The sequence below is a fragment of the Pogona vitticeps genome, chromosome 1 (assembly GCF_051106095.1).
Source record: "Pogona vitticeps strain Pit_001003342236 chromosome 1, PviZW2.1, whole genome shotgun sequence".
Taxonomy (NCBI): Eukaryota; Metazoa; Chordata; class Lepidosauria; order Squamata; family Agamidae; genus Pogona; species Pogona vitticeps.
This window is the reverse complement of record NC_135783.1, coordinates 260,150,040-260,167,672: the sequence shown is the minus strand read 5'-3', so window position 1 is coordinate 260,167,672 and position 17,633 is coordinate 260,150,040. Positions and strand designations below refer to the sequence as shown.

Genomic DNA, 17,633 nt, shown 5'->3' with positions numbered 1-17,633 from the left:
CTAAATCCAGTCTCTCATAAATTTCCATTCTCAAAGTAATTTCATATATGAAACTTAAATTGAGCTTGCTGGAATTAGTTTGCAACATTCATAGGTGCACTATTTAATTTAATTCTCTCCAGCATCCCACAAGTAGCATGACAAGGCTTGAAAGGGGTGTTTTTAGTGTCATCGTTGTACCTTCCCTTAAGTGCAATGCATGTTTTTGACATCTATTTTGATGTATATTTGCTTTTATGTTACGACATGGGAAAGCAATAAAAGTCTACTTTTAAGCATTTTTCCACAGTGGGCCTAACAGAAAGAAGCATGTGTGGATGCTACTCACTCTCATCTGCTCCCTGTACCTAATCAGAAAGAGTTTTTAAAGTATCCTATGCAGCATTTCCTTGCCCTCTGCAAATGACAGTGAAATGGACAGAAAAGCATAACAATCTGAATATGCAATTGTAATTGTTTGGGTGTCTCTTTTGCTGGATTTGAGTTGGGAAATATGGTCAGTAAAATACATGCATATTGTATGCAAAGGAGTTGCATTCCGTTGCAGCACAAACACATTTTTGATATGTGGCACAAATAATTCAAAATCAGCTAATTTAGCATTGTACCTAAAAGGAGAGGAAAATGAAAGCAAAAAGTACTGTGGCACCTTAAACAACAACAGACTAACATTGTAGTTACATTAGTTGATTACTTGCAGTAATAATGGTATTGTCACTTTGAATTTTGTCTGTTTTGTTTTTCACTAGAGTCCCCAACCCTACCATGTGTACTACTATATATACACCTGTGGCTAAATTTTCAGGTCCATATGTTTGAGGAAGTGGATTGTACTATAGAAGTTTGCACTGGGAAAAACTTCAGAGTGCCATAATAATTTGTTTTGTTTGTATTACCTCGGCTGGAACAGCATATTCTGGCTACATTTTTGAAGTGTGATCCTGTTTATCCTGAGTGAATACTCTGAAGTAAATATCCCACTGTGTTCAGCTTTCTCTGCCCCGCCCCCTTTCTTTTGTCCTCTGAGACGCTGGCAAGGAATGCATTCTGATCCTATGAAAATGTAAGGAAAACCCTACCAGAATCCAGTGGACCATACTCGAATATAAATATTGATAGGGTTGCAGAGAAGCCTCACTGAACGTAGTGGGATTTATTTTTCAGTAAGGAATTAGGATCGAAATTGTAAATACTGCAATCTGTAGGTACAGATAAATATGTCCAGGCTGGTGAATACATGGTGATGACTGACACACGAGCAGCGTCTCCTATGGCCAAGCTCACCTTCATGTATCCACAGACAAAACTGTGTTCTTAGCAATGGACGGTCAAATTCCCAATGCAAGTCCTGTTGTCCAAGGTTGTGCTTTCTGAAGGTGGCGGCTGCCTACGGCAAGGCCCGGGGGAGAGGGGGGGGGAAGATGCCTCCCGAGGGGCGTAAATCAGGCTAATCACGGCAGGGGTCCCCAGCGTCAAAGGTCTGGGTGATGCTGCTCTTCCTGCGGTGGCGGCCCCTTCCGGGGAGGGGGGGGAGGGAGGTTTTGGAAGGCGCACCAGGCGGCGCGAGCCAATCGGTGGGACCACCCCTCGCCTTCCAGCCGGCGCCCAGCAATAGCTATGCTGCGCGCTCAGCGGCGCGGAGACGTTCCCTAGACCTCGCGAGCGCTTTCCTTCCTTCCCGCCGGCTCGAGCGGCCGCCGCCTCAGCCAGAGCCCGCGCGGAGCGCTTCCGCACAGATGGAGCCGCGCTTCAGGCGCGCCGAGCGGCTGCTTTGCCTCTGGGTTCTTCGCGGTGAGCTCCGGAGCTCTAGTGTGTGGGGATTTCTTGCGGGCGACCATGGGGGGCGCCGGGCGGGCGCGGCTGTGAGGGGAAGGGAGTTTTTCTGAAGGGGGAACTTGGGGTGTGTGCATTGGGGGGGGTTCTCTTGTGCCTCAATTTCAGCTCCTCTCGTTGCAGCCTTGTTCTCGTGGAGCGCCGTGGCGGAGCCGTTCCCGAGCGTGGCCCCTGACCTGGCCAGGTGAGGAGTGGGGTCCAGTATACATGCGTTCCTCACAGGGGACGGGGAATGACTTTTCCCAGCTCCTGTGCGGGATAGTCTGGACGGGTATTTTTTTTTTCTTTGAAAAGGAGGGTCGGAGTTCCATACTCTCGCCTCCCCCCCCCCCCGTTACCTGCCCGCTACTTCTGTCTCATGGTGTGCCGCTCTGAGCTGGGTGAGCTTCTGCCCCTTTAAGAGGGGTGTCGTGCCAGGGGGAGGAAATTCCACCGGGAGAAGCCTCTCTCACGGCGGGGGGCCAGGCATGGGAGAAGCTGCACCTGGTGAAATTCCGGCTTCTCTGAGTCGACCCTTGAAGGTACTGTACAGGATCTCTTGGGTTGAATCCCTGTCGAGTGACACAGGGCTGCCTGCCTCCGTTATTTAAGGAAGGAAGTCTTAAAACTGTGCCGGCCCATGCTGTGCATTGAAATTCGGAAAGGTGTAAGTAAGCATTTAAAATACACAAGCCAGGCAACCATCAGGATCGGTCACCAGAGGAGGAGCCAGGTTTGTCTGTTGCAGAAGAAGCCAACAAAGAAGGTTGTGTTGCCTTTGAAAAGTGATGAATTGTGGCATCCAGTTTCATGTAGTCAAGCCCATTTAACTTGCAGTATTTTATGCACACATAGGAATAGGTCCCCGTGAATTCAAAGAGCCTTATGTAGGAGAGGTGTAAAATGTGAATTATGTAATGAAATGGATTGTAATCCATGAAAGCTTGACCTTTGAAGTCGCTGGAGACTCTTCATTTGTTTGTAACAAACACTTGTCAATGAGGAGTACTTAATAGGGCTGTGGAAGGTGCAAAAACATGCTTTGATGGGAAAATTAGAAAACATGTTTGGCATGGTGAAGCGCCCTACTGTCAGGAAGTGGTGCTCCTCTTTTTTATTTTCATTTCTTGAAACAGATATAGACAGCCCATGATCCAAGCAGGAGGGGTGACTTCACCCCAAAAAAGTTGAAAAGCGAGGCATCTCACCACCCCAACCCCAAGCTGCCCCTGGTAACAGATGGATTCATTGTTCTTTGTGAAATATTTGGGGGGTGAGGAATCCTTTCCTCCTCCCTTGCCTGTAGATGATACCTGGGTAAAGAAGTAAATAGTCGTAAATGAAAGTGTTTTCTTACAGGAAGAATGCCTCCCTTTCTGAGTAAGAAATTTACTTCATAACTGAAGCAAGTGATCTGGAGCCACAGGGAATAGAGAAATGTCCCTTTGAAGTGTAAATCCATGCTCCCTTTTTAATTTAAGTGGAACCAAGTGCTCTGACATTTGCTGATTTATAATATTTTTATAGCCTGACATAGAGTGGCTGGATATGTCTGAAAACAATTTAACAGTTTATATCTCCCAGTTTATGTTTGTGGAAATAGAAAGAGGAAAAAGAAACATGAACACGGGGGGGGGGGGGAAGCAAGGATTAGCAATTAAAACAACCTAAGGTAATATGAAATTCACTCTTCTTGCACCATCAAGAGTGAGAAAAAACTCCTCAAATCTCCTTAAATGAGAAAACTTCTGGTTCAGGCTGGGAGCTTCAGTTTCATTAGAGCTGCAGCTTCCCTGAGTTCTGCATGAGTAAGAAAGGTACAGATTACCTCTGCTGAACAAACCCAGCCTTGTTCTTTGCCTTCTTAGGAACGGTAGCAGTGCAGTACCTCAGAAAGGAGATCCTAGCACCCTGGGAAAGCAGGTAAGGCCAGAGCACCCACTAACCTCATGGACTCATAATTTTTTTTTTGGGGTTGAGTTTTAAGATTGTTAGGACAGGCACTTGACTGACCAGCTCAGCTGTGTGTTTGCTTCTGTGTGCTTGTGCATGCATACCAATTGCAATGGCAGTTTTGTTGGTTAAGCCATTTAGTGCCCTGTTGCCTCTGACTTTAATATCACTTCTCTCTGCATTTTCCAATAGTTTTAGAAAACTGCTTGAGAATGGCTTCAGAAGAATAGAATAAATGGACTTGCTTTTTCAATGGCAGCCATACTTGCTCTGTGAGAGTGTTTTGCTGTTATTCTTGTACTGGAATAATATATCAGAATAGTAGGACAGTTAACACATAGCATTAGGTTTTTCCTTTCTGCACCTGTTATAACTGAAGACATGTACTCAAAACTGTTTTCTGAATGTTTCATGTTAATGATGCAGGTTGATGGGTTCTTGCTTGTGGTTGCAATAAAACTCAAAAGAGATTCAATAAACTGTTCACTATGAAAGTGTCACTGTTACTGCACAAGTTTACCTGTTTGAACTCACTTGTTTTTGCTGACTAATCGAATGTAGTAGTTATGAGTCATGAAGTGAAGAAAGACATTTATTTTGCATTAAAAAACCTATTTGAATATTTATTTCTCTTTGAAATTTTGCCGGGGCAGACATCCATGAAAACTTTAGAGATAATGAGTTACAAGATGCTTGAATTAAACAGATGTCAAAGCATTTTTATAAGATTTATAATACTTGTAACATTTTAATATACCATTTTACCATGCTCTATGAGATTTATAAAATAATGTGGTGACAAAAATGTCTATTGAGAGTTGCATTATGACAACACTTCCAGTCAAATTGAGTATAATTCTGGCATTTGCAGGCAAAATACTCTGCACACATTTAAAGTGTATAACTAATATAATTCAGGGTTGGGTTTTTTGTTTTGCAATTGAGTTATATATTTTTGCACAAATAATATACATATATATAAAATTAACTGCTGAATAACTCTGTTTTTACTTTATGGTTGAGATTAAGGAAAATTCAAGTTTACAGCAGATCTACATTTTGTTTTTTTTTGGACAGTGGGCAGTTTTTTTGTCTTTGATTTTGTTATGTAAAGACGAAGGCTCTTTAGCCTTCTGCCTTGTTCAAGCTAATATTCTCAAAGCAAATCAGATTATGTATTTCTTCCCACCTTTGTTTCTGGAAGTGTTCAGTAGAGAAAGTAACATTCTATACAGTTGCAAAAAGCTACTGACCAACTGTTAATAAGGCCAAAGAATTGCTTTCATGAAGGGCAACTAGAGAATAACAGCTTCTTTTGCTGCATTCTCTTCAAGCTGCTGATCCTAAATCACCCACGCAGAATATCTCTATATAGTGTTCAGTGGAACATTCTACATTTTATTAACTAAAGCCAGATCCATGGTATTGAAATACTGCAACCATTAATAATAATAAGTAGAACATTCCTATCTACAGGCTACAAGGGGGCATTCCTCCACCAGTGGTTGAGGTGCCATATTTTATACAAGCTTCATGGGGAGGGGTTGCACAGGAATGTCTTCATTCCATGAAATAACATAAGGCATGACCCCACTAAAGATTACCAGTCAGAGGCTAAAATAGCAACAGTTGCCACATGTGGATGGAGCCTGGGAATTTGGGTAGGAGAAATACATTTCCAGCATAGTTCCTTGCATCATAATACACGTAACACAGAGCCCCCACACAGCCAACCTCAATGGCATGGGTTTTAAAATCTTGCTGCTGAATGCCTTGAGACAGTTCTATAATAGTGGCTTCAAAACAGCAATGGTGCATAGCGTGGAAAGGGAAAAAGAAAAAGATACATAATACAGCACCTACACAACGTCCTATGCTTGAAGCTTGCACAAAATATACAACACTTTTGGGAGAAGATTTTAAGGGTTACTGAGGAAAAGGAAGACTCTTGACAAGTAGCCAAAGAAATGGACCAGGGACAGAATAAAGGGGAATCACATCTACACAATGACAACAGCAGCCTTCGATGACTTTTGCTCCCCTGGCCAAAAGCAGTCTTGGCAGCAGTTAGCACAATTTAAAATTTTGTGCATGTTCTGAAATCCACAAAAAACAGTATCAAGGATGTGAAAAATCTCCTACAAGACTACTAAGAAACCTTTAAAAAAACCACCTGATACCCTCTTGCAACAAATTTACTTCTTTTGCAGAAAGGAGAAATATTTTTTTGCATTGTTTTCTTGATTACATGAGGATTGAGTGAGCATATGCATCTCTATTAAAATTCCACTTGATTTCACTGAATTGTTAGGTAGGTAAATCATGGTGTGCGTGTGAGGGGTGCCATGTTACAAATCAGTATTGGGCCTAAAAATACAATGCATAGGCCTTGTCAAGGATGGAAAAGGATTGTAAAAGAAAAAGATCTGAAAGATCTGTGTGGGTTTTCCAACCTGTACCTTAGCTTAGACCACTGGTTCTTAACCTTGGGTTACTCAGGAGTTTTGGACTGCAACTCCCAGAAGCCTTCACCACCAACTGTGCTGACTGGGGTTTCTGGGAGTTGCAGTTCAAAAACATCCGAGTAACAAAGGTTAAGAACCACTGGCTTAGACAGTGGGTTCAGCAGATAGCATGGCAACAGATACAGTATCATCTCTGATAGGAACTCCAAGTTAAGAACACATCATATACAGTACTGTATGTCACAGATTTTGCAACATTCAGAAGGCTCCTTGTATCTAGAATGAGAAGATTAACAACCCACAGAGGAACTGCTGGGAGCATCCTGGCTACTAGCAGTTACAGAACCAGTCTCTCTTGCAACTCACCCAGGATGGTGTTAAGGATGGACAATATACAGTATGTCTGGGAGAGTAATCACTGATTGGCAGAGAAAGCCTACAGTCTCTAGTTGGATGTGTTAAGTGTTTGTGAGAGAAAGAAAAGGTGAACACATCAGCCATGTGCCTCAGCCGTAGAGTTACAACGGCAGTGAAGCTTTTAAAAACACTTTGCCAGCAATGAGATACTGACTTCTCTTATTGTTTGTGACCAAAGTTAAAACAAGGCTTAAACTTTATCTAGTGTCAGAATACCTTCTAGTGCCAGGATGCCTTACCCTGGTTTGCTAAACTTCTTCACAGGTTTCGCTAGTCCTTTGTCTCATTTCCAAGTCAGGACTCATTTTGGCCTTGAGAATGGCGACTAGTTTTCAGTTTGGCTGCATCACGATGGGTTGTTTTATACTTTAAGCTTGACTGAGTTTTGGCAATCAGATGACAAATTGCAGTTAGTTATGCTAGCAAAATTAAATGCATCACGTTTAATGGGTGTGTGGGTGTGCATTGAACTACTGTTCTCTCTGTGCAGGAATTTGGAACATCAGTTTATAACTCTTCATCTACCACAGTGTCTTCTCCCCGAGAAAGAAAGTTTCGCAACAAAATCTGTGAACCATCCAGTAAGCTTACTGTCATTTTTATTGTTTTTTTTAAAAAAAACCCACTGAAAACTGTAAAATAGAGTCCTACTGGAATAATTTTAGGCCTGTTTCACAGAAGAAAAAGTATTATATACAAAGAGATAAAGTTATTAGATCAGTAGTATTTCACAAAGTGTGGTGCAATGGATAGAGTTTTGGATTAGCACTTAGGAGACCTGGGTTCAAATCCCCACTTAGCTGTAGAAATATACTACTGTGGCAGTGGTCAGCCGCTCATTGAATTGATGATGGAATTTCTTGTGTTATTCTATGCTAATAAGGAAGAGTGTTTCTGTTTGCAAGTCTCTCTGTCATAGCTCCAGGAATGTGAAACCTAGACATCTGGAACATGGCATGCATACCAAGGAATTCTAGAGGTGTGCACGACAGGGATATTGGCTTTAAAAATTATTATTTGTTTGCTAGTAGAAGTTGATTTGTAGTAAGTATCAACATCAGTTAACAGGGGAAGCTTCCTCTAATTATACAAGAGGAAGCTGCTGCCAGACTTGATGGCTGAAATCCTGCTGGCACAGTTTTGTGTGTGCAAGGCTGATGATGTCATCAGGTATAGCCTCTTATGGCTAATTAAAAGATCTCATGCTCCCAATCCTTTGGGAGCTTTGGAACTATTGTCAGCAACTTTCTTACATTAAAGACTCCCCCTCAACTCCCAAAGGCATCTCCAAGATTCCCTAGGAAGCCATGGAACCTGGAGGGAAATTAGAAACTTTTAAATAATGCTTAAAAGCCATGGCTGATAACATCACCAATTCTATGCCTGCAAAGTTGTGGCAACAAAATTTGAACATTATATTTGTTTTTCTAGAGATCCTCTGAAAAGCTGTATGCATAGTAGGGGAAAGACATGAATTTATGGATAGCTTTTCATTTTAAATGCTATATATATTGTTTGTTGGAATATTTTCATTCTCATATATCTTTTAGTAAGATGTCAGTGTAGGATGTGATCTATGAATCAGCTTAAAGAGAACCCACATTCGAATAGATCCCAAACCAAGCCAGAGCGACTACACCTCAAATATTAGGTGGATTGCCATTTTTAAAACTCATCACAGAAATGAAGCTAACATTGGCCACCAAGAGCAATATAGGAAACTACCTTATACTGAATTATAGTGATTGTGTATCTATCCCAGTATTCTCAACTCTGACTAGCAGCTCCTTCCTGGGGGTTCCGGACAAGATTCTCTCCTAGCCCTGCCTGGAGAACCAAGGCATGTCCTGGTGATCTCCATCCAAGTACTAAGCATGGACCCAACCATGCTTAGCTTCCAAAACTTAGTGTCCTTGGGTGGAGGAAGGGTGATTCAAAGAGCAAGCATTCCATGACTAGTTTGAAAGTATTCCAACTAAGGAAATCATCTCCCTACCTATGTTCTGCCTTTCTCATAGTCTTCAAGTTGTCTAATTGACACCACTACACTACTAAAATGGTATTAAAATCATCATAATAATTGATAAACATCAAAACAATTAAAAAAGCAGAGAAAATATACATCTTTCCACCTTTCTTAAAAGAAGTGAGAGTAGGAACTGATTGCTAGTCTAAGTGGAGTGTGTTCCGTAACCTGAGAGCAACACAAGAGAGGCCAGCCCATCACACAAACCTTTACAGCTAATGACATTCTTAAGAGTTGTTCTCCTGAAGATCTTAACGTTTTGGTAACTTCTTAACAAGCAATCCTATTATGACCTCAGGGTCCTGTACCTCAGGTTGATAGGCCACAAGCTTTATAGAGCTTCAGTGGTTGATACATATATTTCGAATTAGGACTAGAACAATGTTGATGGCCAGTGCTATCCATACTGTTTTAGTATCAGATTAATATTATTTCAGTATCATGCATTCAATTAGCTGCTGCATTTTGTATTGGCTGAAGCTTCTCAATGCCTTTCAAGATAGCTTCAAATAGGGTATACAGTGGGAGCCAAGATGTAATGTAGTTGAAATATGGATGACTGTGGCCGAGTGGTTCACAAAAAGCTACAGTTGGTGCATTAAACAATTACTGAAATCTTGTTGTTTACCATAGTAAGTTACACTAGAGTAGGCCCATTGAATCAATGGGGATTTAAGTCAACTCCTTGAATCGAATGGATGTGAAATGCTGATTCAAATGGGTGTACTCTAGTTACTTACTTTTGTACAGTAATTTGCAACTAGAGTATGCTCATGTGAATCAATAGAACTTGTGGAAAAACTGACTCACCAAATCCCCACTCATTCCATAGGCCTATTCTAGTGTGATTTACTATGCTAAGCATCAAGATTTCAGCCAGTGTTTTGCTCACTCCTCACTACTCTTGCCATCTGGCAGTCTAGGAAGAGGGCAATCTCATGCAGTCCTCTCTTATTATGAACCTGAATTTTCACAGGGAATACCACTCCATCCAGAACAGGTTGAATCTTAATCCCTGAGCTTGATTTTCTGCTAAATAGTAGCACCTCAGTTTTGTTAGGGGTTCATGTCAGATAATACAGTCCATTTTTAACATGGTAGTGTTTCAGTATTGTTCAGTATTGTAGTATTGATTGCTTCTTTGCTCTTAGGTGCCGTCATGTTATAGGTGTACTGCTCCTGGGAATAGGACATAAATAAATCCTCTAGCAGAGTGTAGAGCAGCTTTTTGTGGTGCATGGAAGGTGACTGACTGCATGGGAAAGAAGATAGGTCCTTCATGATTCTGCTGGAAGTCCATCATGGAACACTGCATGGCATTGTGCAAAATATAAAAGATATGAGATGGAATCCAAATGGTCCCTTCTTCTATTATCATTAGGGTCTAATATTCACAAAAGTATGCCTTCAATTCATGGAAGATGGACCTATGGTTCCAAGTCATTACTTATTGTTATTTAATATTCTGTAAACTGTTTTATAGAAAGCAGGCATGGTGTGTTTCTCTCCTTAGAGATTAAGCTGAACATTATTATATTTACTATATCAGGCATGGGCAACAAGAGACTCTCCATACGTTTTTAATCTCTGTTTCCCATGGTTTTCCCCTTAGCTCATTTATTTGAATGTTTACTATCTTGACTTCCATTGATAATGCAATAAACAAGTAAATACCCTCAAGTGTTTTTCTTTCTTTCTTTCAGTGTTTTTTTTTAAAAAAACACTTGCTGGACAGTCTTTCTTATTTAAATGCATATTGCCAACAGTGGTAATTTTCTCTGTGTTGGATTGCAGCTGAAATGTATGCTGTTAATTTGCCTTGTTGGAAGATAAACTGTATTATTATTTCTCTGCTTGACTGCGTTTTGTTGTATCCAGAGCACTAAAGCACAGTATGATTGATATTAATAGATGGTGGTCATATGTACGATGAATACATACAGTTCAGCTGCAATCTGTGAATATCCTTTGCAGTCCATTGGTTTGAAAAATGTTTGCTTATTACCTACTTGCACAAGCTCATTCCCTTAGACTGGAAAGAAGAGTATTATGTTCTTCTTTTTAAATTTAGATACATTTACGTGCTTTAATGGAGGTGAGTGTATGCACTGGCAGATGTGTGACTGTAGCCGATACAATGCAACTGGCTCAAGATGTCAGATAGGTGAGTAGAAAATATATTGATGTAATGCACACCATCTACTGGCATGACCAAAGATTATAAACTGGATTTAACTTTTCAAACCAAATGCAATTTCCTAAAGGATATTAAAGTGTAGCTTGTAGTGTTGCAAAGTAGAAAGTGAAAAAGATGGTGTCTTTGTGTAACATAACACTTATGTACATTTCCTTCCCTCTTTTGGTGTACGTTTTTATCATCATCACTCCCTTCAGAAATACTGTAATGAAAACACTGCCAAGATATACTGTTTCTGAATTGTTAAATTCCACACCAATCTTTTTCTGTCTTTCCACAGTACACAACACAGGAGCAGAGAGAGACAACATTTGCCGGACGTGGGGACAATATCATTATGAAACCTTTGATGGGCTCTACTACTTTTTCTCTGGGAAATCTACATACTGTCTTGTCAGACAGAGTGAACTGGATGAACAGAGCTTTTCCATACAAGTGAGAGATTAAAGTTCATTTCAAATAAAATAAAACTTATTTAAAATAAATGTGAACTTTTCATGTATTCTTTTCCAAAGGTGATGAAACACTGGTTGAAATCATGTTCCTTAGCAAAGTAAGTCCCGACTAGAGTCGACTCATAGAATCAGTGGGGATTTGTTGAGTCAACTCTGCTGTAAGTTTTATTGATTTAAATGGGCTTGCAATTTGCTTTGCTGAATGAGAGTAAGCCCATTTGAATAAATGGAACCTCTGGAGGAGTTGAGTCACTGATTAATGGGCCTACTCTAGTGCAACTAACCTTTTTGAGCAACAGGATTTTGGCCACTGTGTGACACTGTTGCTTCTCTGGGATCTAGACTGAAAAAATACTGTGAACAGACAATATAAATAAATTAGGTTGCTTGCATCATTGGAAAAGCAGCCTCTCAGCATGTTTTCAGAGGATATAGGAAGAAATTAAGGGAGTACAGCTCTTAAAAGGCTAGTGGGTTAAAGGATGTCCATACATGGAAGTAAAAGATTTCTGTGTCAATGGGAGACAAGGGTTGCAGATTTTAATTATTAGTAGGAAAATCTAATGCCTCATGAAGTGCAGCCATGAAGGATTTCTCAAGCTTTGGTAGTGTTTTTGTTGGGGGAAGGACTATCTGGAAACACTTATATTCATACTGAAGATTGTATGTGACCTTTTGGAACACAAGTTTATGGTAAACTAAATAAAGGGGGATTGCAAGGCATGTGAGTGTTCTGATAGAATTATGTCACGTCTCACTCATACTATACAAGAATTTAATTTTTGTTTGAACTTGTTGTCATGCAATGCAATTCCACTATTATTGAAATATTAATTTATCCTTATTTGGCAGGTCCATAATGATCCAGAATGCACATCATCTCCCTATACCTGTAAACGATCCATAAGTTTATACTTTTCTGGAGATGAAGAAATTAGATTAAGTAGTGAGGTCATCTATAAAGGAATGAGGTAAATTATAAATATATTAACATATTCTGTAGTGGTTTTAATTTGACGGATCATTTTTGCATGTAGAAATATAACCACCCTTATTGAGTCCTAATACCTCCTGGCTTGATTAGTCCAGGCATCAAATAGACATGGAGGAGGAGGAGGATACTAGCATTTACATTTACTAGTATTCATGATTATAATTCATTTGGCGATGAATGGATCAATCCTGGATTGAATGAGGAATAAGATGACATTTATGTACAGTCACAGTGCTGTGAGTTTGTGTCAGACATGATGTGGTGAGGGAAAACACCTATGCCAGCTGCAAGTATAGCGTACCTGAGGGGCCTGAGTTCTCTTGGAGAAACAAAGGTGACTTGTTTTGGAAGCGCCAAGGCAAGCCAGGGCCCTACTCCCACCTGTGGAATGATAGGGGAGGAAAAACAGCCAGTGGCAGCTCTACATTTGTGCTTTCCTGGGCAGTTACAAGGTGTACAAGAAGGGAGGTACCTAAAAATTTTATCATGTTTTGAGAGCCCTTAAGCACCCATGAGAAGATTGATTGATTGATTCCAAAGGGCACAACGGAAGACTTTTCAGTAAATCCCATTATTTTTGTAACAATTTTTTGGTGGGCCCATGGAACTATGGGGAGCTCTCCAAGGTCCAGAGTGACAATGTATAGCCACTGAAACTCTGATGGATACCTGTATCTGCACTTGTCAATGTCATAAGCAAGTGTGTATATGGTAATTCTTCATTAATAAGAGCATAATGAAAATTGGTATTAGATTAAAGTTTTGCAGCTGAGAACAGAGTTAAGCTTAAAATTCAAAAGGCAGACACTGTAATTGTTAGATAAATATGGTAATTGCTATCACCAGGATTGGAATGCAATGACTTTTCCCCTTTTTCTTTTATGGCAATGTTTATTTTGCTTCCTAGAATCCAGCTACCTTCTACCATAGGGAACATGTACATCCAAAGACTAGCTGGATACGTCATTGTTAGACACCAGTATGCATTCTCTCTGGCTTGGGATGGTACATCTGCTGTTTATATTAAGATGGCTCCTGACTATGTGGGCAAAACCCATGGATTGTGTGGTAACAACAATGCTATTCTGCAAGATGAGCTTGCCACTAGTTATGGTGAGTACTGCACCAAATTTAGTGCAGTATAACATGTTCAGTTGATGATTGTTATTTGTGGTCCTATGTAAGTACAGGCAGTAGACACATTAGTAGTATTTAGGTACATATACATTAAAAGTTAAAGGAAATAAAGGGTACCTGAAGATTTAATTAAAGGTTTAAATGAGGCACACAAAAGACAATTGTGTTCTATTTTGTAGTAACTGGTGTAATGAGGCATTCTAATATAAATGTTAATATAAAAAACAGGGGATGTCTATAATACCAGTTCTTTCTAATGATAATGTGTACTAAAATGTGTTAATCCTTAATGCATTAACAGATTCATAGTGCAGCTTCTTCCAAGTTATAAATTGAATTAATCATTGACAGAGATTATTTTTTCACTCTCAGTTTCTGAGTATATTTTGCAAGAGTGGCAGGAAATCTAGAACCCAAAAATTCCAACAACTAGAGTACCAGTTGTTTAAGCATTGCTTTCTATTTCTATCTTGGATGGCTATCTTGTTATTGTCCGTACTATATATTGGCTAGATGCTTGGGGCACACTTTACATATTGGTGTAACATAACTACCTGAAATATCATTACTTTTTGTATAATTGGTACCGTTTACTTGTTACATTGAAATCTTGCTTTTTCAAGGGAATTATAGCTACTTCTAACCATTTTCAAAATATCTTTTGTAAATTAATAACAATGAAGCAGTGAAAAAAACATGTTACTAACATGTTACTTTTAAAATAAGTAGTAATGACTAGTGCATTATTTCAAATAAGACAACAACTAGTGGCAGTCCATTACTTTTTAAAAATAACTTTCCATCCTCTGCTTTGGGTCATTTTTCCTGCAGACTTGTTCAGTGCAATGACTATCTGCCATCCTCAGAGTCTGCAACAAGTGCAAAAAGCTTCTTGTTGAAAGTCAGGTTTGGTTTAAAGGGTGTCTGTAGTAGCAAACCCACAGGAATTTTATTTCCCCCCCCCCCCAGTGATCAAAAGCAGAGTGGCTAAGAACTCTTTTACTGTAATCTAATCCCAAATTGTTGAAGTAAGATTCAAATAATACAATCTGGACTAATGAAGGAAAGAGTACTGTATCAGCTGAGTTCTTTCTTTTCAGCTTAGGCTGTGCTAACATGACAGAACACGTGCACAGAGAAATTAAATGCCTTGCAATATCATTTGCCTCTGTCTGGGAGCAAGATAAAGAACTGTTCTCTCCACATCACAATACCTGTAATTTGTATAAACAAAAAATTGTTACTTGGTTAATTTATTGTGTACATTTATTCTGTTAAAGATGTATATATTTTGATGGAGGATTTTTGTGTGTGTGATTGGTCCTTTTTTCGTCTGTGGGCTTTGTGGGGGGTGGTTGTTGCTGAGCGTTTCTCTTTTGCTGTTATTCTTCTTGTGTTTTTGATGGATGTTTTGGTAAATGGGTGTCTCTGTGTGCCAGGTAGATGGTGGCTGGTTGGCTGGTTGCTGTCTTACCTCTTTTCAGTTGGGCTATGCAAAGCCAGAGGGTTTACTATTCAGGGTGGGTGGCACTGAACTCATACTGTTGTTTTCTCTTTTCTCATGTACTCCTGCCTGCTTTTGGAGTAGATAGCTTCTCTGTTGTCCTGCCTCTCCTTTTTTTGAAGTAGTTTTAAAGAGTTCTTTAAGACTTTTGAAGTGCCAGAAAAGACAAATGGGAAACAATGACATGAGCAGCCTGACAGAGCCTTTCCCTTTCAATTGATTTGAGAGGCCTGGTATCTGAAAATACAAACATGAAAGTGAAAAAGGTACCTGTGAAAGAACCCAAACCAAAAGAAATATAATTTTTACTGTTAGCACAGCCCAGTAATCTGGCTTTAATATGCTTCGAACTAAGGGAAACTTAAGTAATTTGTCAAAATCTCATAGAAAACCTGAGTGGAAACAGGAATTTTTAAAGATATCCTTTAATGATGCAAGCATAGTAATATGCAAAATGAAAACTTCATCTGGACTTTAGAGTTAGATTAAATATTCAGTGTCCCAAACTGGAGGAGAGGCAAAATGCTATTTGGCAGAGCTTTCAGAAACAAACTGTTATTTACAATATGAATATCCAGCATTTATGTGCATTTTGTGCTTTGCCATAGGAAAAATTACAGAGGACATTGAAGAGTTTGTTGAAAGCTGGAGAGAGAGCCTTCCGCAAGAGAATATCCTCTCCAGGGATGCCTCCTTTAGTTATGAGCCACCCTGTCTGATTAAAACCCAAGCATTTCTACAGGTGGGCACGATAATAATTGTAAGAAAATTAACTGAAGGAAAAATTCTGATCCTTTATGTAAGACAGATATCACTTCTTTTTATTTACCCATGTTTGTACCCATATGCCCAATCTGCTCATTGCAGATTCTGTCTCCACCTTGCAATTGCATGTTCTTTTTTTTTTTTTAAGGAAAGGTCTCAAACTGAGTTTATGAAATATATTTTTTATCATGCTTGAGGTATTTTTAATGCCTTCTCTAATTTCATCCTTTAATTATTCAGAAATTGTTATTTTACCTTTCAAAGCCTGCAGTCAGTGGGATTCTTGCAATATCTAGTACTAGAATTTAATCAGGTAATTCTTCCTCACTTGTATTAAAATCTGCAAAAGAGCTTTTGTCTCCATTGGCCTACAATAACAAAGAAAAATTCATTATAATTTAGCTATTGTAGGAAGATTGTATTTCAGTTTTGTTTCAGAAAACATACTACATTCTTTTTCCATTTCCTTCTTAGAGGGTGAAAAGAAACCACCTTTGCCGGTGCTCCTAGAGGAGAAAATATGCCTATGCTTATTTAAATAATGGCTGGATCCTATTATTGGGCCCACCAGTGAAAGTCCACCAGTGTAAACCTCAGTGGAGAATTGTCACTAGTTAAAAATTCACTGGTTGTATATCTTACCACATGCTGTCATGTGAGATTTACACTGTTGGACTTATGCTGCAGCAAATATTCAGTTGGATTCTGGGCAATGAGGAAAGACACGTTATGTAGATGTAATACATATATGTTTGATACAAATAAAATATACATTTCTTTTATACTGCATATACTTAAAAATCAAAATACAAATTATTTAGGCATGAGACCGCTGCTAGCTGTTGGAGGTGGTGGTTATCAGTGATGGACGGTGTCTTTGACCTTAACTTCTCTTCTATAAAAGAAACCATGCTCTTGTAGAACAGGAGCCACTCTTTTGCTTCTGTGACCTCCCTGCCCCAGGCAATCTGGCATAGAATGATATGTAGCACAAGGAACAGCAGCAGGAAATAGGGATCATTGAAAATCATCCTCCCCATTTATGAATGGGAGTATCTTTGTTGTATTGAACAATGCCTTTGGATCCAAGGGAATGTTTCCAAGATCAAATGGAACAATTTATTGATTCAAAGGCAGGATGTTTATCAGATGATCTGGATTCTTTCTATGCTACATTTATTCATTCTTTTGCTATTTTTAAAGCCACTTCCTTTACCTAAATTCCTTCTATATTTTCAGAGGACATACATACTATGCAGCATCCTGCTGTGGCCCCCCTTCAAAGAATGTCATGAGTTTGTCAGCCCATTTCCTTTTATGGCCAGCTGCACAAATGACCTGTGCATGTGAGTATCTGGTGTTAAGAACTTCAGTACAGTGGTGCCTCGATCGCAGGGAAGCGATCATCACAAAGCCTCCATTTTCGGCCAGCTGATCGGCGGTTTCAAAATGGCTGCCAGGTAAACAAAATGGCCGCCCACTGTTTCAGGCACGGATTCCTCGCTTTAGAGGCACCGAAAATGGTGGCGCTATGGAGGATTTTCACTCAAAGGTGAGTTTTAAGCCCATAGGAACACATTAATCGAGTTTTATTGCGTTTCTATGGGCTTTTTTATTTCGCTTAGCGATGTTATTGCTTAGCAGCGATTTTTTAGAACAAATTAACATCGTTAAGCGAGGCACCATTGTATTATACATTGCTTATGTGTATATGATGAGAGGTACTTGTTTGTGATCTGAAGTACATGTAGGGAGTCTGAAACACATGTACATAAGGGTTCTTGTAACCTTGAATGTAGCATGTCTTAAAAGAATTGTGGCACTGCCTTGTGTGGGGTCTTTTTTTTTCAGGGTGTCAACTCAAAATAATAAAAATATACGCAACAGATTTGTGATGGATTTACACCA

At 39.5% G+C, this 17,633-nt stretch overlaps 1 protein-coding gene across 1 annotated transcript in view; it reads left to right on the top strand.

Moving 5' to 3' along the window:
* The first annotated feature begins 2,300 nt into the window (after nt 1–2,300).
* The window catches only part of OTOG (otogelin), a 135,336-nt gene continuing 120,003 nt past the window's right edge, over nt 2,301–17,633 (top strand). The window contains exons 1-8 of the mRNA XM_078387307.1: nt 2,301–2,354; nt 7,138–7,228; nt 10,745–10,837; nt 11,151–11,305; nt 12,178–12,296; nt 13,227–13,432; nt 15,569–15,702; nt 16,965–17,071. Of these exons, the coding sequence (XP_078243433.1) occupies nt 2,301–2,354; nt 7,138–7,228; nt 10,745–10,837; nt 11,151–11,305; nt 12,178–12,296; nt 13,227–13,432; nt 15,569–15,702; nt 16,965–17,071 (959 nt within the window). The remainder of the gene's footprint in view (nt 2,355–7,137; nt 7,229–10,744; nt 10,838–11,150; nt 11,306–12,177; nt 12,297–13,226; nt 13,433–15,568; nt 15,703–16,964; nt 17,072–17,633) is intronic.